This window comes from Mytilus edulis, chromosome 8, assembly GCF_963676685.1.
Source record: "Mytilus edulis chromosome 8, xbMytEdul2.2, whole genome shotgun sequence".
Classification (NCBI taxonomy): Eukaryota; Metazoa; Mollusca; class Bivalvia; order Mytilida; family Mytilidae; genus Mytilus; species Mytilus edulis.
Window position 1 is genome coordinate 83,517,568 of NC_092351.1, and position 25,278 is coordinate 83,542,845.

General features: G+C 33.5%; 2 protein-coding genes across 2 annotated transcripts; both read left to right on the top strand.

Annotated features, from left to right (window-relative positions):
• Positions 1 to 323: 323 nt before the first annotated feature.
• Positions 324 to 8,711, top strand: LOC139486454 (uncharacterized). Its single transcript, XM_071271339.1, has 5 exons — positions 324 to 504; positions 2,243 to 2,315; positions 3,749 to 4,062; positions 7,126 to 7,146; positions 7,837 to 8,711. Exons 1-5 carry the CDS (start codon positions 444 to 446, stop codon positions 7,881 to 7,883), a joined length of 516 nt encoding a protein of 171 aa, XP_071127440.1. The 5' UTR covers positions 324 to 443; the 3' UTR covers positions 7,884 to 8,711.
• Positions 8,712 to 17,512: 8,801 nt separating this feature from the next.
• LOC139486444 (alpha-amylase-like) lies at positions 17,513 to 24,185 on the top strand. Its single transcript, XM_071271322.1, has 7 exons — positions 17,513 to 17,654; positions 18,196 to 18,326; positions 19,101 to 19,255; positions 20,649 to 21,766; positions 22,338 to 22,577; positions 23,130 to 23,361; positions 23,921 to 24,185. Exons 1-7 carry the CDS (start codon positions 17,615 to 17,617, stop codon positions 24,156 to 24,158), a joined length of 2,154 nt encoding a protein of 717 aa, XP_071127423.1. The 5' UTR covers positions 17,513 to 17,614; the 3' UTR covers positions 24,159 to 24,185.
• The last annotated feature ends 1,093 nt before the right edge of the window (positions 24,186 to 25,278 follow it).

Genomic DNA, 25,278 nt, shown 5'->3' on the forward strand with positions numbered 1-25,278 from the left:
TGGAAAAAGTAACTACAGTTCAGTGGCGGATCCAGGGGGGGAGGGTTCCGGGGGTTAGACCCCCTTTTTTTGGCCGATCAATGCATTTGAATGGCAGCATATAGTTGGACCCCCCCCCCCTTACTCTGGGTTGGAACCCCCCCCCCCCCCCCCCCCTTTTAAAATGGCTGGATCCGCGCCTGCAGTTGTAATTAAGTCATCAATCTTAAACTGCTAGTATAATAATTGTAAAATATATTTCACATGGCAATGTACGAAGTAACATGTAAATGCACTTCAATATTTGTGTAACTACGCAGGCATTTAAATGATATCATCTTACAATTCAATACACAATTTGTTTCAAATGCATACTGATAAACAACCCGTTATTTATAAATATGGACACTCTTAACATTGAATGGAATTATGTACATAAATGACAAGATTATTCTTATATAAAAATGAGTACACGCAATGGACTAAATGCTCTTAAACTAGCCGTTCTTCTTGGAATTTCTAGAGGTGAGTGTTCATACGTTCAGATATAATCTTTTTAATTAGGTAACCTTTTCAAATGATTCTTAACACATATATAGAGATTATATTTCATAGGTAGTATTGTGTTGTATTCATGTGCAAGAAATGACATGCCTTATTTGGGAATTTTATAAAATCACAAATTATCCGTAAATAAGGGCAATAAGGTATATAAATTGACAAATCGAAATCCTTACCAAAAGTTCTTGAAGCAACAGAACATTGTTTGTTTTCGCTGTCCTTTATGCTTGCATTGCTTATGCTGAATTATATAATACGCTACAGTGGGCACTTAAGACTTAAAATGATACGGTTATTTATTTTTATTTTTGGGGGGGGGGGGTGAGACTAGTCGTTTCGAACATTTGAACCCCCTTTCATAGACGTGTCAGGAAAGAAGTGTCTATAATCATGATAATGAAGTCTTTCCATACGGGTTAATAACAAAAAAATGCAAAAACTAAAGAACTCGCTAGCAGCCACATTTGATTTATATAACGGGAAAAGAAATCTTACTGAGCTACTATCAAATTTGCCTCAAATTGTCATTGAAAAATACAGAAACATCAACATTTCGGCTTCCACATGGCATATTAAGGTTTTACAAAGAATTTAATGCATTAAAGAAAGGTATTCTACTTTTAAAAAGTTTTTTTTTGTATACTCGAGTTTGGCTAGTTTAATCCATGATTGCTGATATCTAAATGCAAAATCAACCTTAGCAGTAAATATATTCCAGACCTCGGTACCTGAAATCCCGATTGTTCTACTTGTTAAACTTATGCCATCTATGATATAGTATCCATCCATGCACACTACATTCAATTTTGAGTATGACATCTGCTACGTTCACCTCGTCTGGTCATTAAAAGTTAATTGATTGAAACATGTCCGACATTCAGCGGCAAATATCACATGGATATTCAATTCAGGACCCTAAGTTGTAAACTAATTATAAAGATATTAAGAATATGTGGAATTATTACCAATGAGACAACTCTCCACCAGTGAATAAAATAATGACATATAAGTGTGCAACTATAGGTCACTCACTCAACGGCCTTCATCAATTAGCAAAACCAATACCGCATAGTCAGCTATAAAAGACCATGAAATGACAAATGTAAAACAATTCAAACGAGAAAACTGACGGCTCACGGTTAAATTTATATAACAACTCTACATGTACCAATAACACCGCGTTTGCCAACAAGAATCAATTTCTATACATGTATAGATTTCACATCATGTTGGCTAAATAAAATTTATCAAAATATATGCTGTGCAGATTTTCTCTAACGCATTTAAAACACCATGAATGTTAGAACAAAAAACGGGTCATCTCGACTGGTATCAAAATAATGTAAAACCGTCTTGCAGGCTGTAATCCTGTAGGGACATTTTTAAAAAGCCTTACTTGGCGTGTCAACTAAGTACCGAATATAGGATATAACATATGTCATTAATAAAATGTAAATTTCTTTTCCATGCATTTAAACGTAGAACAGACATGTTATAAGTTACCAATACTTAATATAGATTATTATTCATCTCGGATGTATTCATTTATCAGTTATGTGTGTTTTATGTATTTATTTATGATATAATGTATTTGCATATATATTATAGCATCATTTGCTGAAAGTAATAAAGAATTGAAAAATAATATGATAGTGTTGTGATTGTACAAGAATGTCAATTAAGCAGACGACTCTCTTTGCAGAAGTAGCTACCTCTGAATATTGCACAGTATTTTGCGAATATGGCTGTTGTGGAAACAGTTGCTGTGCAGATAAGTAAATGTACACGTATATAGATAGTATCATACACCATTAAATAGCAACATCGAAGCATATTAAGTTTAAAAACCTATCTGTAAACAGTCGCTAAAATCTAGACTATATTCTAATATGACTTGATCTTTCGCTAAATGTGACTGAACCAATACTCTTAATCCAAAAAAAAACTGTTGCACATGCGTAAATTGACTACTGTAGAATAATGAGTTTTATCAAATTGACATGCATTTAATAAATTTCATTAACTTAAAACACTTCCAAACTCTTAAATGATGCACATGCTGTTACTTAATTGATTTATTATGACTGTAATGTGTTGCATATCGAAATTGACATATATAACCTATATACGACAACCATTCATGCTGGCTGTGAAAAATCACAGTTCCAGTCGTTTGCTTCTTTATAAACAAAAAAGGAAGGTTCATGGAAGAGCCTACACAAACGCTTTACACTTATACACATCGGACATAGAAAATTACCATAAATCGAAATAATTGATGCAAGCTATACTTGTGTAGTTTTAACGTCGCTATCGTTCAGGCAAAAATAATCACGAATATAATGACTACCCATGTTAAAACTACAATAAAGCATTATAGCTTGCATCAATTATTTCTTAAATAAATAAAGTCTTTTCAATAAAGAATGTGAGCACATCATTTTTTTTTTCAAATACATGTTCATGTATATACATAGGTTATGCAGATTCGTGTGATTGTTTTTAAACTGTAAACATTAAGAACTTGAAAAAAAAATGGAAGATGTCAAAGGAACGGAACATTAAAATCTGACATCAAAAAGGCAAAAACAAAAACCAACAAAAAAACCAGCAAACGACAATCAAGTCAGCAAAACGCTATAAAGAAGACTAAATACTAAAGAATATCACGACCCCGATGAAAATTTGTAAACTAGAAATTTACCGAAAAAGGGATAATTTTGATTTTTTCGTAAGATAATTTTGGCAGAAATGAGTGTATAACTTTTAATAAAAGTGAAGGGAAAATGTAGAACAAAGATGAATTAAAAATCGATTGATCGCAAGTGTATTTGAAAAGTCAGCCTTTGAACCATTTTGATGTAGAGGGACCATTTGGGAAAATGTGTATGTGTTTCTATAAAAAAAAACAAAAGAATAACAAACATATATAAGAAAATTTTCAAAAATGCTACAAGAATACTGAACTCTAATGTAAATATGAAGAAAGCACCGTCCAGGAAAATAAATTCGAACGTTGAACTTAATCAACTAACAGAAGAAATGGAAAAAAAACTTTCAAATTGCAGACTTGGTACAGGCATTTTCCGAAGAAATTTTCCGAAGTCATCCGATGAAAATGTGGACTCGTCGGATTCATTTTTTATTCGAATATGTAATCTTAAATCTAATTATCAATATTTCTTTAACACGCATGTTAACATTGTAGGCGTGCTATTGCTGTGGGATCCATATTTGGTGGCTTAGCATTCATCTTCTTAATCGTGATGCTATGTATTATTTGCATGGGGTATATAAAAAAGAAATCAAGAAAGGAAAGGATGCAGATATCTCACGCGGAACAAGAGGCGCAGACTATCAACAAAGTAAATGATACAAGAACAATCAACATGGACAGTACCATTTGTACAGTAATTATAAATTTGAAGAATAGAAAGAAAGCCGTAGTAAAAGTGAATAGTGGTAAAATGTCAATAATAAAGGAAGATAATGTTGATGTTCAGACGAAGGCATTAAACAAACGTAAGTTTCATAATATTTGTAGTTTTATCAACCAGCATGAAGTCCGCGTCCGGGTGCTTGATTTTCGCGCTGTGTTGAAGACCCATAGAATGTTTATTTTTGTACTCTTTGGTCGGATTGTTTGTCTCTTTGACACATTCCCAATTTCAATACTCTATTTTATTTCCTTTGTTTTTTTTTTATATTCTTGAAGAAAATACAATTCATTTCATATGTATAGCTTGTATTTGAGGTTAGACATTTCGACAACAAAATCTGCACCATCATACAGAAACACAACTTTTAAAAAGGTAAAATTATAATACCAATGTCAAACCAAACAAGTAGTAATTAAGTTTTATTACAAACAAAACAATATGACTGAAAAGACAGCCAGATGGCATCAACTAAACTTGGATTGAGATAAGAGCAAACATCCCGTATAGTAAACATAGGTTAACTGAGGCAGGTCGGTGAAAAAGGTTGAATCTAAAACAAAGAATGCATGTCCCTAGTAGGTTATGACAAATAGACAGTATAATGATCAATCTTACATGTATATGAGATCTCGCGAGAATAGACAGTATAATGATCCATCTTATATGAGATCTCGCGAGAATAGACAGTATAATGATCAATCTTATATGAGATCTCGCGAGAATAGACAGTACAATTTAACGTTGCGTCGTTTGTATTCTCTTATTTTTGAGTGTAAATTGACATTGCGATAAGACGTGTCTATCCCAAATTCTTGTATTTGGTTTTGATGTTATATTTGTTATTCTCGTGGGATTTTGTCTGATGCTTGGTCCGTTTCTGTGTGTGTTACATTGTAGTGTTGTGTCGTTGTTCTCTTATATTTATGCGTTTCCCTCAGTTTTAGTTTGTTACCCCGATTTTGTTTTTTGTCCATGGATTTATAAGTTTGAACAGCGGTATACTACTGTTGCCTTTATTTAATGATCAATCACACCCAATCTTATTAGAAAACTACAGATTGTGTTTCCACAAGTACATGTACATTTATACCCTTCGTGGCATTTTGTGTTAATTAAGGAATGACTGTAATATTTGTTCTGTGTATGAATTACATCAAAAATGTGGTGCACACTAAATAACCCGCGTAGCTTAATAACCCGGTAATGACTTCAAGGTCACATGAAAAAAATATGTCTATGAGCTGATAAAAAAAAAACAAAGTCAGCCAATCAGAAGACGTTTTACATCCAAAATTATTTTTTTCCAAATATTGCGGATCAATTGTGACTTTTAAATCTCTGCTAACCTGGTCATGATAAAAAGGTAACCGTAAAAGGTAAAGCTTACCGGTGTCTCATTCCATAAATCGATTTAGAAAACAAATTAAAGTTTACAAACACAAACTTATGGAATCGAAAGTAAACTGGAGAAACAGTATTCATTAAAATTGAGAATGGAAATGGGGAATGTGCCAAAGAGACAACAACCCGACCATAGAAAAAAACAACAGCAGAAGGTCACCAACAGGTCTTCAATGTAGCGAGAAATTCCCGCACCCGGAGGCGTCCCTTAACCGGCCCCTAAACAAATATATACTAGTTCAGTGATAATGAACGCCATACTGATGGGTCCTACTAAAATGCGCCCGGGAGCGCCCGGGTGAAGAAAAAGCACCCGGGGAAAAGAAAAAGCGCCCGGAGAAGAAAATATAGCGCCCAGAAACAGAAAAGCGCCCGGGGAAAATATATAGATATTTTATTGGCATGAGACAAATTTGTTAAGATATGAAAATTGATTTTTTTTTTCTATTTTAGACAATTAATTTGCAAATTCAGATAATAGACATTTGTAATAAAGCACAAAAACAAGTATGAATATTTCAATTTTAACAATAATATATGAATATTTTTCGAAAGATTGATAACAATGGATCACAGTTTCGGCGGAAGATTTATAAAATGTAAGACATCAAAAGACATGTTTTTCAAAAACGATATCAAAATGAAAAATGTATAAGACAACCCAAATTTCACAGATAAATATTAATTTAATCAAAAATTAAAAGAGGTACACATAATAAATCAGCACATGAAAAAAAGCAGTACTATACATGTACCGTAGTTAAAACAAGGGGGTAAAAAACAGGTGTTTGGTTTAAATTTAAGTCTAAGCATTAAAACCCTCAGATAAGCATAGCCATTGAACATGTTGAAGCAGTTTTAGTTTTATAAAATGATATAATAAATCTATCTCAGCATCTGTATAAAAAAAGTGTTCACCATGCAGTTGCAAAAATATTAGACCTCAGGCACCGATTATTTTTAAATAACAAAAATATACATTTTGATCGAGGACAATGTCTTTCATGATTCTTCTATATACTCTTAGTTATATTTATTTACTTACTTATATACAATTTTGAAATCTAAAATGTAAAAGTGCAACAACACTTTAGATGTAGCATATATCCCCATTTATATTAAGGACAAAACAAGCAATGATTAGTTATTTTTTAAGGAAAAAAAAGATTGTTATAAAATATTATTATTTTCTTCTCCCGGGCGCTAATTTTCTTCTCCAGGCGCTAATTTTCCTTCTCCGGGCGCTTTTTCTTTTCCCGGGCGCTCCCGGGCGCTTTTTAGTAGGACCGCTAATTTCCAAATTGTACACAAGAAACTAAAATTAAAATAATACAAGACTAACAAAGGCCAGAGGCTCCTGACTTGGGACAGGCGCAAAAATGCGGCGGGGTTAAACATGTTTGTGAGATCTCAACCCTCCCCCTATACCTCTAGCCAATGTAGAAAAGTAAACGCATAACAATACGCACATTTAAATTCAGTTCAAGAGAAGTCCGAGTCTGATGTCAGAAGATGTAACCAAAGAAAATAAACAAAATGACAATAATACATAAATAACAGACTACTAGCAGTTAACTGACATGCCACCTCCAGACTTCAATTAAACTGAAGTTTCATTGCATATTTATTAATTGATTCAAATGCAACTTGAAACATAGGGTTGAAGAATCCAAATTAACTATTTTTTTTTAAATTAAAAGATTCAAAAAGCTTGAGTTCACATTATATTTTATTATAATTTTAGCATTGACACCACAGCCATTACGTAAGTATACTTTTCCCAATTAGGGGTGGGGGGATCTGCACAAGATATATAAAGCAACAGAATCAATATATTATCTATTTAACTAGAATGATGATTCTATTACATGCGCTGTAGTATTTTTTATACTAATGTGAATATCTCTTTGGTTTCATTTTTTAACGGGTGTAAAACTAAACTTTGAATGGAAAAGGGGGGTGTAAACGCATGACTTCCTGTACTATGTTTCACAATTGGTTGTACATCAGTTTCACTCTGATGATTTTACAAGATACATTTACGTTGTTCCATCAAAAATAAAACTGACAATTCAACGACAAATTATTGTTTTGTTGTATCTCTTTCAAAAGCAGAATAATGCTTTTAAATAGAACATAAAACATAAAAATGTCGTAACCAACAATTGTATTGATTGACACATGTATTTAATTTTATTTTAAAGACCTTATTTTATACCAAAAAAAACTAAATATAAATGTATCTATACAGGGCTTTGCAATTAATTTACATTATTGTTTATATACTTCAATTGGCTGAAACAATGAATAATAAATCGTATTTCTTTCGCTTAAAGTGGATTTTTCTTTCCCTAAATCAATTTTAAATATGTGTGTCCATACAAACATCAATGTTCTACCGTCAATGTGTAATACATGTACATTGTATAGTAAATCACATGCTATTCTTTTGCAGCTCCAGAATTATTGAGAAGTGCTGAGGCGGCGAGGAGAAAAAAATAAAGGACGAAAAAGTATTTCAAGACACTTTGGTAAAAACTCATCCAAGAACTTTTACTTTTTTTGTTGATTTCATAAGTCACAAACAATATAACCAGTTATGGAAGATCGCTTCTCATGTGTTTTAGCTGTTTTTGAGTCCATCATATGAACTCTAAAGTTTTATCCATGTAATGCCAAACAAAATTTTGATGATTTACTCTTACTTTTTATTTTATAATTGTATCACATATCGTTTATATGGGCATTAATTTATTTGAAAATCTGATTAAAATTTATCCTTATTATTTTTCATTGTTTTTTTAAAAATGTTAAATTTACGAAAAGTCTAGAGAGAACCATTTCCCGGCCAACAATTAAAAAAAGGCAAACTTCTTTTAAATTTGGAAAAATAAAAGAATTGTCTGCAGAAAAAAAAATATGTCCATATTAACTTTTATAATAAAAACTAGCCGTTAAGTTACAAATACATCATATTTTTTTTGATTTGAAGTTTCTAGCGAACCTCCTTATAACTTAAAAATATGCATAATGTTGTAAGCTGTAATTCGGTCATTCGTAAAAGGTTAAAAGGTTATAAACGAATTGGCAGACTGTATATTGTTTACTATAACTATTATAACTTATATGACCCTTATTTATGTGAGCTCAGGTACCAGATATGCATTTATCAATTTGTATATTGTATTGAATCCAATGTGTATATACTTTTTATATTCTACATTTTGTTCTTATTTATCAATATTTATTACCTAGTGTATTATTAATGATTTCAAGTAAAATCATTTAATACTTTTCTTCATATCAACATAGTCTGCAGTAAATAAATTTTAAAAGTTTTTATTTGTGATTGTTAATGACACGAAGAAAGTAGATATTGTACATGTACCTTGTATGGAAGAAAGGCGGCCGGGGGAAAGGGGGGGGGGGGGGGGGGGCGTCACTTCCTATAATTGGGTTTACGGGGATGTGCCAAAACTAGAATAGGTCGTACTTTTGTGAGATTTTATATAAAAATGAACCTCCTTTTCATAACATACTATATTAAAATGTATTTGCGTTTTTTAAATGTATATTATTTGGGGTATATAAATATGTTATTCGGAACCTTAAATTATTAATGGTCAAAGTTATATAATTATTTGTATTGAAATATTTGAAATCTATATAACTATAGGTACTGAATCAGTGAATGTTATATTAAAATGGTTACGTATTTTGATATATTATAGCACCCCCACCCCCCAACCCCCACTCCACCCCCCTTTGGCTCAATCCAATTCAATTCATTAGAATAAGATATTGTTGAAAATGTACATTTGTAATACTAATAGTACGATCATTGACCTAATTTTTACCACGTTTTAAACGTTTACACACATATGTATTTAACTTCTATAATCGCTATAATACTACGCAAAAATGTGATTCTATAGAACTGTTTAATAGTTCTTTACCCCCCACCCCCCTTTTTCACAAAAAAACACGAATTTGCAATATACACTAACTATTTTAAGTGAATAATAACTGTTTTTATTTCTGTGTATGTCTCCTTCTAGGCATGACATGCATGGTAAGCATTGGAAATTTGTAATTCAAACTAGCTCTTCAATATATGTGTAAATCATTTTTACCCTTTAAGTTAACTTTTTCTCTCTCATAGTATTATATTGATAAAAGAAGATGTGGTATAAGTTTCAATGTGATAACTCTCCATCCAAGTCACAAATTGTACAAGTAAACCATTTTAGTTTCTAATGTGTACAATTTGGAAATTAGTATGGCGTTCATTATCACTGAACTAGTATATATTTGTTTAAGGGCCAGCTGAAGGACGCCTTCGGGTGCGGATATTTCTCGCTACATTTAAGACATGTTGCTGACCTGCTGCTGTTGTTTTTTCTATGGTCGGGTTGTTGTCTCTTTGACACATTCCCCATTTCCATTCTCAATTTCATTATATGATTTCAACACTGTGCATGTCCTAACGACACTGTTTTAATGACTGTATGATCGTCTTTACATCAGTCACAGCAATTGAGGCGATTCAATTAAAAGTGTATAACAAATAAAATTGAGAATGGAAATGGGGAATGTGTGAAAGAGACAACAACCCGATCATAGAACAGATAACAGCAGAAGGTCACTAAAGGGTCTTAAATTCAGCGAGAAACTCCCGCACTCGGAGGCGTCCTTCTGTTGGCCCCTGAAAAACTGTTATTCAGTATGTCCAATAGTGTTTTGTAAATTGCCTTAAAAATACATAAAATTATGCTGCTTTAAAAAAAATGTATTATTAATTTATGGAATATGAGATGGAAACGGTGAATTTGTTAAAGGAGGCAAAATCCCGACTAAAGAGCAAAGGCCGCCAATGGGTTTTCAACGCAGCGAGAAAATTCAGCACAAAGTCTATCAATGGCAAGATGTTCCTAGCTTGGGAAGGTGCGTACATGCGATGAAGATAAACATGTCTTTACAATACAAATTAGTTCTATTAGACACACACAGCCTTTAATTTCAAAATCAGATAAGGTTAAACCAACTTCCTTTACCAAAGCCAAAGTCCTGACGGCTAGCTTTATATAGCGTCTGTGTTTTGTTCTTCAGTAGTGGCCCAAAGGAGGTCCACCACAAATAAAATGAAACGGTTGCACTGTTGTTTTAAACAAGTTTAAATTGATTGAGTGTTGGTTGAATTTTTGTCAATGTCCAGTTTCAAATGTTTCATGCATTTTCAGGACGACACAAATTTAGAACTCGGGTATGTGATATAAAAACTAAGAGAGGTGGTATAATTGCCAATTAGAAAACTACCTTTTACAATGTACGATTAAATTGGTCGAAGCAATTTAAGCATAATGTATATTTGTATATAGGCAACCGTATGGGAAAGACACATACCGTAAAGCCCCGACATGGAAAATGTAAAATCAATTTAAACATACAGACTAATTGTCTAATTTATGACAACACAATTTGCGAAAAAATAGATATGGGAAACATAAACACGTCAACTACTGAACTACTGGCACTTGACCATGGACAGATACATAAAGAATTAATGTGACGGGGTTTATCATGTGTGTGAGCGCGCAACCCTCCCCTTACCACAGGGATTTGTTACAATTAGCCGGGTTTACTATCCATACGAACCCCAAAAATGATTTGTATGGATAGTATACCCTGCAAATTGTAACAAACCCCTGTGGCCTAACCTTGGACAGTAGTGTAACATCACAACATGAGAACACAGTATAAAAATCAGTTGCAATAGGTCTAATTCAAAAGATCAGTACGAGGCACAAAAACAACTAACATATAAACAATAAAGACAAAGCATCGAAATAATAGCTTCTAACATATAGTTGGACCAGAGCCAATTACAACAAATAAACAAATCAAGATTTCCAAGATAAAAGTATCAATCAATACAAATCAAATATATACAAAGATTTGGTTGTCAAGTTTGGTTGTACCTGTAGAAAACTTATTTCAAACGGGATAGCACATCCTCATTTTTACGGACATGTTGTTTACCGTGCACGGAATTTAGTAACGATCCTGATAAACTTATCGATCTTTTAAATAAACTTATTCTAAAAATTAAAAGCAAAGTAAATATTATTATCATATACATATACACATTCATGGCTCTACAATATATCGATACCTGTATCTCTGTTTGGCACAAGGTCTTGTTTTTCTCTGACTGTTTATGGCGTCTTTACACGTAATCCATTGGATGTTAGATGTGTACTAATTAATAATTTAGTCTAAGATGCAAGATTTGTTTTATTGTTTTTTAGTGGCTTTGAACTAGCTGTCAGTAACTGTGGGTAGTCTCAGATCAGAACTTATTGTCTTTTTGTTGTGAGGATATACAAGTACCTAGACACGTCCACTTTTTGTTAAATGTATTTCCATCTGTATCCATCTGATGAGTTAAGCCTTTTTCAAATGATTGTTATAGTTCGTTTTTATGTTGTACTGTTAAACCACTATCCCAGGTTAGTGGGAGGGTTGGGATCCCTCTCACATATCTAACCCCGCCACATTCTTTATGTATGTGCCTATCCCAAGTCAGGAGTATGTTATTCAGTTGTTTTCTTTAGTTGATGTGTAAGACGGCCGTTAGTTTTCTCGTTTGAATTGTTTTACATTTGTCATTTCATGACCTTTTATAGCTATGCTGGATGGTCTTTGCTCATTGTTGAATGCGGTACGGTGACCTATAGTTGTAATTTTCAGTGTCATTTTGGTATCTTGTGGAGAGTTGTCTCATTGACAATGATACCACATCTTCTTTTCCATATATGATATGTATTATAATACTTAATTAAGTTGTAAACATATCTAACAATTGTTTCGAAAACAACTTGCTCGATAATTGCAAAGATAAAGATCATGTTTCCCTGTTTCTGGTTTATTTGTATTGGCCAATGCTAGCTGTTGGTTATCTTTGTTGTTATCTTTAACGATTAGTGTGGTACAGACTAGTACCAACATAAGTAAGAAGTCTAGAATGACCCTTTATATGATATTCCAATAACATATTTTGGGAGCATTTTTTATTTTATTTTATTTTTTTTTTTTTTGTAAACGGCGTGGTTATGTTTTATGCTGGATTGGGACATTAAATATTGATCTTATAGAACAATTATAGACTGTTTTCACATAACCGTCTTTTGATTTCGAATTGTATTTTTTAAGAGGTTACCTTTCTGTAGTACTTATGATATCCTTGTACTCGGTCAAATAGGAGCAACCAATTTAAAATCAGTAAAATCAATCATGTAATCGGTGTAATTTGAGAGGTAGTTTTCCGATCAGTTTGCCGCGTAAAAAAAATACCCCCCCCCCCCCCCAAAATTGTACGTACTGAAAGCTAGGTTTTATATACCGCATTACGTTAAATTGCTCTCCCTTGAGTAGGTACCATGATGTCCTACCACAGCGTAGATAACAAGTCGAAAAAAAAACTTCGGTGGCAAAAGTCGGTAATAGGAAAAAAGTCTATTCGTAAATGAATAATTTCAAAAAGTTGGTTGACATATAATTACTCAACATGATTATCAAAATATATTCATTTGTTTCGTATTTATTTGCCACAAATTATTTCAGTCATGTTGGCCGTTTGTGTCATAGAGGTGTTGTTGGACATTAACAATGATACGTATTCTAATAACTTAAGTTGTTAGTATTATCATTAAGCAATATACAGTAATGCATCTTAGAGTTTAAGTCTTTAATTGCTTCTTCGTGTTTCCTTTTGCCGTTTGGTTGCTGTCACATTGCCGTTACATGTAACACGTCTACATCTAAATACTCCTGTCTATAACTGGTTGCTTGCCGATAAAAGTTTCAATACACCTAGCTTGTAATCGTACTGTATATTATAGGACTACGTAATCACTGTGTATCATCGCCACCGGAAATTGGGTACTAACGAAGCGGAGAGAAATAGAAAAAAAAGTAAACAAGTTAAGATTTCGTTCAATTTAAAGCATTTCCACTCATTTGATGAGGGTGCCGCTTAAGAAATGATTTTCTGATGAATAATTCTTTAAATAATTAGGCCGATAAGTACAAAATTAAATCAAGATTTTGTGTAATACCCCAAAACTTGCCACTTAGTACCGGAAAATTTCGAGGTCGATCGTCCTCTGTCGCTCCATTCTCAAGATATTGAACTGTTTTTCATTATTTTTCTAGACACATTTTTAGATTATTATAGTGTGGCATCATATTTACTGAAATTTGTTGTCAAAAACATGTTTTTTAAAGAATATGGACAAAAACATTGTTTGTTTGTTGTACGGCGAATTGCAGGACGTTGTACGGCGAATTGCAAAATAACAACTTTTGTGTGTACTGCGTCTTGCAATATATCATATTTTTAAGAGGAAATTAATCACTGTTTAGATAAAATCAAGTGACGATATTTTGTTGATATCAAAGCTTTACAGGCTTAAAAATATACAAAATGTCTAACTTATCAAATATTATTAAATACATGCCGTTAATTCAGTTCAGAAGGCCTTTGTTGCGTACCGCTTTTCGATTTTGTACAAAAAGGTTTTTTCAACCATATTATCCTAAATACATTTATATATCGTTATACTATTAGCGACTGTTGTCTTTTTGTTTTTGTGTAAATTCAATAAAATAAACCGTCCATTCATCGTTTGTTGGTGCTAGCTTTAAAAAAACAGTGGAGATGTGTATGATAGCAAATAAGATAACTATCCATCAGGATAAAATAAAGTATATGCTATCGTACGGCCTTCAACAAAGAAAACTCCTACGAAAATTCGTACCTTATATAGCTGAGACTACTATCAGTTATAGTAGTCTCAGCTTGTAGTCGGCTATACAAAGCACTGACAGAAAAATGTGGAAGGACTCAACAAGAAAACTAACGGCCTAACTTATATACAGTGTAACACTGAAACAATTTATGAAAACAACAAATAAGATAGAGATGAAGCAACGAAAATCACCGAACCACAGGATCGAAAATTCGGACAGACAAAATTAAGAAAATACTTTGTTTTCATCGAAAGTAAGGAGAAACAAATCGTGAATTGTATTTCGAATTAATTTTCTTGTCAGTTTCTTTTTGAAAATATATAATTTGTATACATGTTAAATGCTGTAAAGCAAATGGTATTTCTATCTAATGCATTTTATCTAATGCAAAATTAGATGGGGAGGGGGGGGGAGGGGTCCGTTAACATGTTAACAACACCTCGATTTTGGCAAAAACTGTTAACAACAAATTTTAAATGCTGATAAGAGTTAACAGCAACTTTAATTTACTCATTTTCCAAACGAACTCAAAAGCAATGAAAAGGGGAAGTACATATATTTTCAATGTATACAAAAGTTTGAAAACCACTGTACAAAGTCGCAGAAATGCCAAGCTCCATAAGGAATCTTATATAAAGCTGACTAATTTTCAGAAGACACACGCAAGTACCATATTTTTTTATTGACACATGGACAGACAATTGAACGGATGGAAAAACAGACGGAGTGATTGACTCCAAGAAAAAGGACTATGTCATGAATAATCGAAAATGCTTCGAAAAGCAAAAGGGAGGCTTCTTCTGGTTATGTATATTGTTGAGTAAATGTTTTATTTCAATCAGTCGTAGCAACTTGGGTTATCGTCATGACGTAGGAAAGTGAAACAAACAGAATGAGTGCGGGGCTCTTATAAATTATAGTTACATCTCAGTCAGGGTATTCATACGACTCATTGCTTACATGATTTTATTAAAAGGAATTACATCTCCAAGTCCTAATTAAGAACTGTGAGCTGAAATAAAAATCTCCATCTTTACATTTCTGAAGTCTTAGACTAGCAAATTTGACATCAATTTGAGAACCGAGTCCTCATTTTTCGGCCTCTTCTACCAGGCCACACTGTTCAGTTATTTTACGAATTGCAAATTGAAAAGGTACTTTATTTTTCACAATTCCGTCCAGGTACTCTGGGTCAATATAACTTATCAAACATTTCATATACATCTCAATTATTTTCATCATAGGACTGACCAGGGTTTCAGCTGGATAAGAAGTGGCCTTTCCTTTTAACGTTTTGGATACATTACAAATGCAAATAGAAGCCAGATATAACTACATTGGTTAGATGTATAAAGAGGGGCATGAGATATCCCTAAACATGTTTAACACTGCCGCATTTGTTGCACCTGTATGACCCAACTTGAGTCCGTAACCTTTGCTACATTTGTATATAGTCTTGTATTTATTTCATTTTTTAAAATTGTGGTTCATTTATATGTTTCAAGAAACAAACATTGAACTTCTACCCCCTTTTTGTAGTTAAATGATTGCTCACTTAGGAGACAGCTTCAGGTATATCAATACACAAGTACAAGTTTAGTTTCCCATTATAGCCACGGTGAATTTTCTAAATATGAAAGTTTTTGTACAATTGAATTGATTTTGGATATTTGGATAATAGTATAGCCTTCCTAGTGGGTTTATATGAACATTTAGATTGTTTTTAGCATCTTTTATAAGCCATTTTTCAGTTTGAACGTCCATACGTTCCTATCCGTACCGCCATAGATTTAGAAATTTTGTATTGTTTTTTCAACAAAGATTTGACGCTCGATCTTTTCAATTCAATTTTATGGAAAAAACAGCAGAAATGCATATGGTTTTTTTTTACCTTTTGATAGATATATGTCTTTGGTTTCAGGAAAGGTATCACTCTTATTGATTGAAATTTTCCTTCGGATCAAATTTTTGAGATCTTTGTGACATGTTCAACCCCCTATTTTGCAATATTTGGTATCAAATAAATGCTGATTGTTGCCATGGTTACACAAAAAAAAGATTATATTTCACTATTATTATTATTGGAAATCAAATCTATGGACGATTCTCTTTCCATAAATATACACATGCATAACTCAAATAGTAAGCCTTATTTATTAAGAAGGAAGGGAAAGAGGGTGTTTAAAAATTATGAGTGTCAATTCTTAGTTTTTTGTCCTATCTGTGAATTGACACCCCACCCTAGTGCATAATTTTCTCGTTGCGTTGGGTTATTTCTTCTATTTGGTCGGGCTTCTGTTTATCTGACATTTTCCTCATTTTCATTCTCAATTTTATCAAGGATTTACTATACTCAAATATTTTTTAAAGATATGTACAGTTACATATATGCTGTTTGTCACTCCTTTGTGGAAGCAACGTTAAGAAAGAGATGGACAGCAAATTTTAATGTGATTCTTGTAAATAACAGTTAAGATCAGTTAACAGAGAAAATAATGTTAAAAGCAGTGAACACTTTAAGTATTAAGTAACAGATAACAGGAATCTCAATTTCAAATAAACAGTTAACAACATTGCAAATTTTAACAAAACAGATTACAAACAGTGGGTTAAAAACAGTTAACAGTTTTTAAAATTTATCAGTGAAATAACAATTTTAAACAAATTAAAACCTTGAAAATGACAAAAACAGTTAAAAATAAAAGGGTACCCCGCCCCCCTTAAATATTTGAACTTAATACTTCATTTTCTTTGAAAGGACGGTAAATAACTATTCTATAATTAGCAAGTTGCCATACAATTGAAAACAAGTTGCCATACAGTAAATTTGTCAACACGAGCAAGTTGCCGTACACTAGACTTTATTTTTTATGGTCTATATTCTTTAAAATACATCTTTTTGACAACAAATTTCAGTAAATATGATGCCACACTATAATAATCTAAAAACGTGTCTGGAAAAATAATGAAAAACAGTTCAATATCTTCAGAATGGGGCGACAGAGGACGATCGACCTCGAAAGTTTCGGTACTAAGTGGCAAGTTTTGGAGTATTACACAAAATCTTGTATTAATTTTGTACTTATCGGCCTAATAATTTAAAGAATTATATATCAGAAAATCAATTCTTAAGCGGCATCCTCATCAAATGAGTGGAAATGCTTTAAATTTGATGAATTCTTAACTTGTTTACTTTTTTTTCTATTTTTCTCCGCTTCGTTAGTACCCAATTTCCGGTGGCGATGATACACAGTGGTAATTTAAGACCATTAAAGCGACTATCATAATTATATATACATATTATCAAGATCTATATTCATACGTTGCAGACAGATAAGAAATCTATTCAGTGTGTTCAATTATTTACCTTCACATTTTGTTCATCTGCCGTCAAGTGTCTACGTTTTGGGACATTTCTTGCCATGTTTTTTGTAGCTATTGTTCTGACAGTTCTGCATCTTGGTATGTATACTATTTTATTGAAATTTTAGACAATTCATTAACTTGTCGGACTATATAGTTGTTATTCCAAAATTTGAGATTTCAAATTGACATGCGTGCCGATTAAATCAAAAGGTCAGATCAAAGTGTGTCATACAAACATGGTGGAATAATTGTGAATACGCAAATATTGACTTTTTTGCATTACCATGAACTATACCTTGCGTTTAAAACAATTTGATGTTTCGGCATTCCCTACGTAAACTGTTCTAGTATTTGACTATGACAAGCTTTAAGAACATGCACATAGTGTTTCACCATAAACAAATATTTCCCAAAAATGTCACACTTGTACGTATACACTGCACTTGAAAAGTGCCTCTTATTTCTACTCTGTATATAAATCAACTTTAACAATTGTTCATGTTGCTCAATCTTTGAAATTAGTTTTCTAGGTGTTGTGTTTTGTACTGTTGTTTGTTTGTTGCTGATTTGATCTGCTTTAAGGTGGTTCCTAACACTACAGGGAGATAACTTTGCATTCATCTCATTTACTTTTCAGTGCATGCGGATTATACCGATCCTCACTGTAGTGGAAAACAAGCGATTGTTCACTTATTTGAGTGGAAATTTTCTGACATTGCTAATGAATGTGAACGGTATCTAGGAAAGAAAGGATTTTGTGGTGTGCAGGTACATGTATATGCAATATATAGACAGACTCCGTGGCGGATACAGTAATTTTCATTAAGGGTAGGAGTACTGTCTGCCGAAGATAGAGACAACTTTATTCATGCTTCGTGATTCCCTAAATAATCAAACAAAATTTTACAAGGGGGAGACGGAAAGGGGGGTCTCGCTGCCCTAAATCAGATTGTGTAATTCAATGTTGACAGTAAAACAGGATGATGGCTAGGATGAACAAATTTTGTCCTGCTTTTTTTTCAGGTGTAGATTCTGTCATGCCTTTTAATTTTTCACTCCAGCTTCTTTTTTTTCTTGCCAAATTGCTCATCATATAAAAATGAGGGTGTGATATGATTGCCAATGAGACAACTGTCCACAAGAGACCAAAATGACTCGGAAATTAAAAACTATAGATCACCCTACGGCCGTCAACAATGAGCAAAGCCCATACCGCATAGTCAGCTATAAAAGACCCCGACATGACAATGTAAAACAATTCAAACGAGAAAACTAACAGCCTCATTTGTATAAAACAAAATTAACGAAAAACATATATGTAACACATAAACAAACGACAACCACTGAATTACATGCCCCCTTTTTACTCAAAACTCTTGTCCTGCCTTTTTTCAATTTTTATCCTATCTCAGCCATAACAATCAAATAGTAAATCCCTTATCTAGGGCTTTTTTTCAATATACTAGTATATATGTTTTGCACAATGTCTGGATATTCTAGACATTTGTAAACTTTGAGAACTAAATTCATAATATATTTCAGACATCGCCTGTAAATGAGTATACCGTTATTACAAAGGAGTACATAAGACCTTGGTGGGAACGTTACCAGCCAGTCAGCTACAAAATAGCATCGCGAAGTGGAAACGAGGCTGAATTTAAAGATATGGTTGATAGATGTAAAAATGTAGGTGTAAGGTATGCAAAATAGAATTTTTACATACATATGCAAGCCCTTGTGTTTGAATTTCAAGCTTAAACTGACAATTACATCTAAAATAAACAGTGGTATAACCAATTGGTTCAATTCGTTTAGGTTTTTTTGTTATTATTTTAAGGGAGGTATCATTTGATTTTTATGATGACCCCCTTTCCGTCCTAAAAACCAAATGACAGCTCCTTTATACAGTGTGTTAACTTTGAAAGGAGTATTTTTTGCGTAAACTTTGAAATTCGTACAAGATTGTAACCAAACATGATTAAAGATTAAAGACGAAAATTCCAGCAAGGGTTCAAATTTGTTTTTAACATAAAAACAAAATAAAAGCAAGTTTTAGACTTATTCTAAAACAAGAGGCTGTCAGAGCGACAACAAACCGGATTTTTTAACATTAATTTTATTTGTGTCCTGGCATATTTCAATATCACAAAGATCATAACTGATGAACGGTGAAGGTGAAAAACGCCAATAACAAATTTGACCTCCCTTTTGTCATCAGTAACCACATATTAAAATTTGAAAAGCTTTTGTTGAATGGTTCACGAGTAAATGCAACAACATGACTGGACACACAATTTTCCATCTTTCAAGAACCATGATAACTCCTGAACAGAAAAAGTGAAAATCGCCATTATTGAACTTGACCTCAATTTTGTCATCTGTAACAACATATTAAAATTTGAAAAGCTTTAGTTGAACGGTTCATGAGTTAATACACGGACTGGAATGGAAGCACTCTTTTCAATCTTTCAAGAACCATAACTCCTGAACGGTAAAAGTCAAAATCGTCAATATCAAATTTGACCTCCATTTTGTCATGAGTAACAACGTCTTAAAATTTTAAAAGCTTTGGTTGAACCGTTCATGAGTAAATGCACGGACACGACTGGAAACGCCATTTTTCAATCTTTCAAGAAACATAACTCCTGAACGGTAAAAGTCAAAATTATCATTATTGATCTTCTGAATCACCTCAATTTTATCAAAAGTAACAACATATTAAAATTTGAAAAGCTTTGGTTGTACGGTTCGTGAGTAAATACACGGACAGCACTGGAAACGCAATTTTTTAATCTTTCAAGAACTATAACTCCTGAACAGTAAAAGTCAAAATCGTCATTATTGAACTAGACCTTCATTTTGTTGTCAGTAACAACATATTAAAATTTGATTTGGTTGAACGGTTCATGAGTAATTACACGGACAACATTTGGCTGACGCAAGCCCGCCCGAGCACCCGCCCGCCCGCCCGCCCGCCATCCCCAAATCAATAACCGACATTTTTGTCACAAAAATCCGGTTAAAAAACAATGAAGAATATGTGTTGCATAATTAGAAAATTCTCGAAAATTATTCGTTTTGTATTTCCAGGATATACGTCGATGTTGTAATAAACCACATGGCGGGGCTAGGTAGAACGGGGAAGGGAACAGGCGGATCGTCATTTGATTCAAGCAACTACGATTTCCCAGGTGTTCCATTTTCCCGCCAACATTTCAATGATAAAGATAAATGTCCATCTCATGATGGCATGGTTAACAACTACGGAGATCCTAACAATGTCCGGAATTGTTTCCTTGTTGGATTAACTGACCTTGATCAGAAACAGGAATACGTACGTAATAAGATAGCAGGTTTCTTCAATCATCTTATTGACCTCGGGGTCGCTGGTTTTAGAGTAGACGCAGCTAAACACATGTGGCCTGGAGATATTTTAGCGATTCAGAAACTTACCAAAAATCTTCCTGAAGGGGGAACGCCGTTCTTCTATCATGAGGTCATTGATCAAAATGACGGAGCAATCAAGGTGAATGAATATTATCCAAACGGTCTTGTCACAGAATTTAGATTCTGTCAGAAAATTGCACAAGGAGCCCGTAACTTTGGAGAATTAGGCGGAGTCTATGATCCAGGATGGGGCATGGCTGATTCTGACCACGCCTTCGTTTTTGTTGACAACCATGACAACCAAAGAGGTCATGGAGGCGGTGGAAATAGAGTCACGCATAAAACCCCACGTGATTATAAAATAGCGGTTGCTTTTATGTTAGCAAATGACTATGGGTTTCCTCGAATAATGAGTAGCTACTACTTTGGTGACGATTCTTCACAAGGACCACCCCATAACTCTGATTATAGCATTAAAGATGTCACAATTGAAAATAACGGTTTGTGTGGGAATGGTTGGGTATGTGAACACCGATGGAACCCGATTGGAAACATGGTTGCCTTCCGAAATGCTGTTGCCGGAACAACGAAAGTGCACTGGAAAGACCAAAATGATCAAGTTTCTTTTGCCAGAGGAAACAAGGGATTTTTCGCTATGGCCAAACAGGGACATATGGACGAGACTTTACAAACAGGACTTCCAGCTGGAGAATATTGCGATCTTATAACTGACTGCAAGAAGAAGGTAACAGTCGACGGAAGCGGAAATGCCCATATTGTTATTGACAACAGCGAGGAGCCAATACTTGCGTTTATCGTTGGTATGTCTCGATATGACTTGCGATTAATATGACGAAGACAAACATAGTAATGGAACAATTATACTGACATTTCTGTCTTACAATAAGAGCAAGACACATATTCTGTATTTTGTTAAAGTCAATAATAATAATTCTTAAGTTTAAGAAAAAATCTTTGTTTTAACTGCCAAAAAGAGGACTCTAACATAGACTGGTACGAAACAGAGCAAAGTCATACAAAGCATCTTGTAAAAAAAATATTAAAAAAAAATCAAACGTGGCCGAATATTTAACTAGGGATGATCGAATAATAACATACATGACAAAGTTACGCTATATGTTAGTAAAAGATATAAAGTAAGAAAGTAAGTAGGCGCAATAGAGATAAACACAAGTATTTGAATAGTAACATTACATTTTTAATTAAGGTAAATTAATCAGAATTTATCAACAAATCTGTATATATATAGGCGGAGATAATACTCAACCATTTGGGTACAATATGACAAATTTAGCTATTTTTGTATAACTGTAACATATGAAACGTAATACTAGTGTATTGGTAGGTATAAGCGTCAATATATTTTGACAGGTGGACCATCTACTCCATCAAACACAGGTGTTCATTCTGGTACATCAAATACTAACAGTTCTGGTACCGGAAGCGGCACTGGTAGTGGCACTGGTAGCGGGGGCGGGAGTGGAATAGTTTCTCCAACAAATGGACCAGTTCCGAAAGGATTTCATAGAACCATAATTCTTTTCGAGGGACGAACAGCTCCTGGACAGGATTTGTTTATAAGAGGTGGAATAGACGAGGGTCACAGGCAAGGTGAGTCAGATATAGATATAAGAAGATGTGATATGAGTGTCAATGAGACAACTCTCCACCCATGCAAGTCACAATTTGTTAAAGTAAACCATTATAGGTCAAATGAAATTAAGAATGAAAATAGCGAATATGTAAAAAAGACAACAACCCGACCAAAGAGCAGACAACATCGTTACAGTCAGAACGGTCTTCAATACAGAGCATTGGATCACATCGAATAGTTAGCTGTAAAGAGCCCCAAATATGACTATTGTTAAACTATTCAAACTCGATAACCATCGGTCTAATCTATATATATTGCTTTAAAGCCATGACACAGGACTGACCTCTGTCGCTGAAATTACACATGGTTGGTTGTCTGTTTAAATGAATTTTACGTGTAAATAAAATAAGAAGTGATACAGTGGTTCTTTGTTTGGCTTATTGAAACTGATATTTAATACCATCCTATTCGTTTCACGAACGTATAAAGAAGAACGAAACATACGAATTTAAATTCATTTACAATTAAAGTCTAACAATATCTCTCGCAAATTTTTTGTCTTTATTTAGGATGCCAACATACAGCTGCGTCTAGCGCATGCGCAATACCAATAAAAAGTCATGATTTGGGATCGAGCGATCACTTTGCCAAATACAATGCCTGGAGACAAGGGGATTCCTACTTAGACTGGTATGGAGCAGAACCAGGACAAGGAGACTATCATGGTCAAACTCCACAAGGAACACCGTCTGTTTGGACTACAAACCAACCCGGAAAACCCGGATACAATGAACTTAACACGTAATTATAAACTAGTCTGCATCTTTCAAATGCGCTTCATTCGATTGATTGATAGCTATTAATTTAAAGTCAAATGGAAAATATTTCTTAATAATGACCTTTTTTACAATGTTTGTCATTGAGTAACCATTTTTTTGAAAATTTTTATAAATTCAAATTATTTAAAGCATACTCGTACGATATTGTACGATTTCTATAGGAAGATTTCTATATTCTTTCTGTTAAAGACCGATGGAAAACAATTGTGTGTTTGGGTAAATTACACGTTATAAGCTTTAATATGTTTAAACCACCTGTGTAACTTAGAGCCTTTGAATATAGTTATTAAGATGCAGGCTTGAAACAAAGGTACCAGTGCTACCAGAAAGGTTTGTTCCTAAACCAAGATATACCTTCTGAAACTAACGTCGTACGACATATATATATTTGAAGTTGAGGACCATCTCTGGGTGCGGGATTTTCCCGCTGCGTTGAAGACCCTTTCGCTGTTGTCTGCTCTTTGATCGGATTGTTGTCTCTTTGAAATAATTTTCATTCTCAATTTATATTTATTTTATAGATACGGAGAACATTTCTGGTTAGTAGATATTGAAATGGACTGCGACAAAACTGAAAATGGATGGTTTGAGGTCAAAGCCGTCATCAATAGTAACTGGGAGAGCAATGTTCCTGGAAACTCGTGTCACTATGGAAACGTTCCATATAGAAGCCAGAATCACTGGGCAAGATGTGGAATGAAAAACGTACTTCATTTTAGTGCAGTCAACTGTGAAATATCTGAAATACCAACAAGTTAATGAACATAATAAACTTTAAATTATGTTTTCCGTTTTATGCTATCTTGAAAACCAAGAAAATCAAACTAGGCTTATTGAATCTAGGACAGGCCTCGGGTATCAACAGTTTTAAGTAAAAATGAGGAGATGTGGTATGAATACTAATGAGACATCTATCAATTAGAGTAAACATTGAGTTGTAAAACGCAATTAGAGGCTACCATATGGCCTTCAACAATGGTCAAAGCTAATACCGAGTAGTAGGTATAATTGTGAAACACAAAATAAAGGCCTAATTTGTAACAGAATAATTTACGAAAAACAAATATAGCAGACATGACTCATTCAACCACTGAATAACAAATATACAGACTCCTAACTTGGCAGAAGCATATATATAATGTAGGCAGGTTAAAACTGTTTGTGATCGCTGAATCCTCTCGTACTTTTGACAATGGTGTTTAATACATAAGATAAGAACAAAGCTTTATTTAAGATCACCTCAATTTTGGACAAACAAGTGTACTAGTATTAATTCACATGTTGTGTAACTTACTGGAACTTAGATATAATGAATCAATTTAAGAGGGTCTGAATGGGGTTTACAGAATTGGGAATAATAAGAAAAAAATGAAGTGTGTAATTATAAAGAATAAAGAACAATGGGCAAAATGAATAGAGAAAAGAGAAAATGGTAAAAAAAATAAAGAAGACACAAATGATGCAACTCAATCTTGAGTGGCATTTAGGAAAAAAAGGACTAGCTACGCTAAAAAATAACAACACATATCACAGGTGGTCTAAAACAGGTGATTAGTTCAGGCATATTCAGGTCCTTCTACACTTGAGACACATTTCCTTTTAAAATCGCCGACTAATTAATTAATAGAAAATGCCATTGGCGTAACGCGTTCAAACCCCAGCTGGGCTAGACCAAACACTTTAAAATTGGTATGTGCTGCCTGCTTCATTGCTAAATATGCCTGTATGCACTCTATATCTTTTTATAAAGTTGATGACGCTAAACTATATATAAATGTTACTAACAATGTCATATCGAAATCGCGGGGACACTATGCAATCTAGACACATCAAATGTCACGACACATGTGCATTTAACAAAACAATTCCGAATCAAATA

Excerpts from the sequence above, each read along its gene's own strand:
- LOC139486454 (XM_071271339.1), top strand. The coding sequence starts at position 444 with ATGAGTACACGCAATGGACTAAATGCTCTTAAACTAGCCGTTCTTCTT. Across the intron at positions 2,316-3,748 it reads AACAGTTGCTGTGCAGATAA|GCGTGCTATTGCTGTGGGAT; the intron begins GTAAATGTACAC and ends TTAACATTGTAG. Across the intron at positions 4,063-7,125 it reads GACGAAGGCATTAAACAAAC|CATTGACACCACAGCCATTA; the intron begins GTAAGTTTCATA and ends TTATAATTTTAG.
- LOC139486444 (XM_071271322.1), top strand. The coding sequence starts at position 17,615 with ATGTTTTTTGTAGCTATTGTTCTGACAGTTCTGCATCTTG. Across the intron at positions 17,655-18,195 it reads TCTGACAGTTCTGCATCTTG|TGCATGCGGATTATACCGAT; the intron begins GTATGTATACTA and ends TTTACTTTTCAG. Across the intron at positions 18,327-19,100 it reads AAGGATTTTGTGGTGTGCAG|ACATCGCCTGTAAATGAGTA; the intron begins GTACATGTATAT and ends AATATATTTCAG.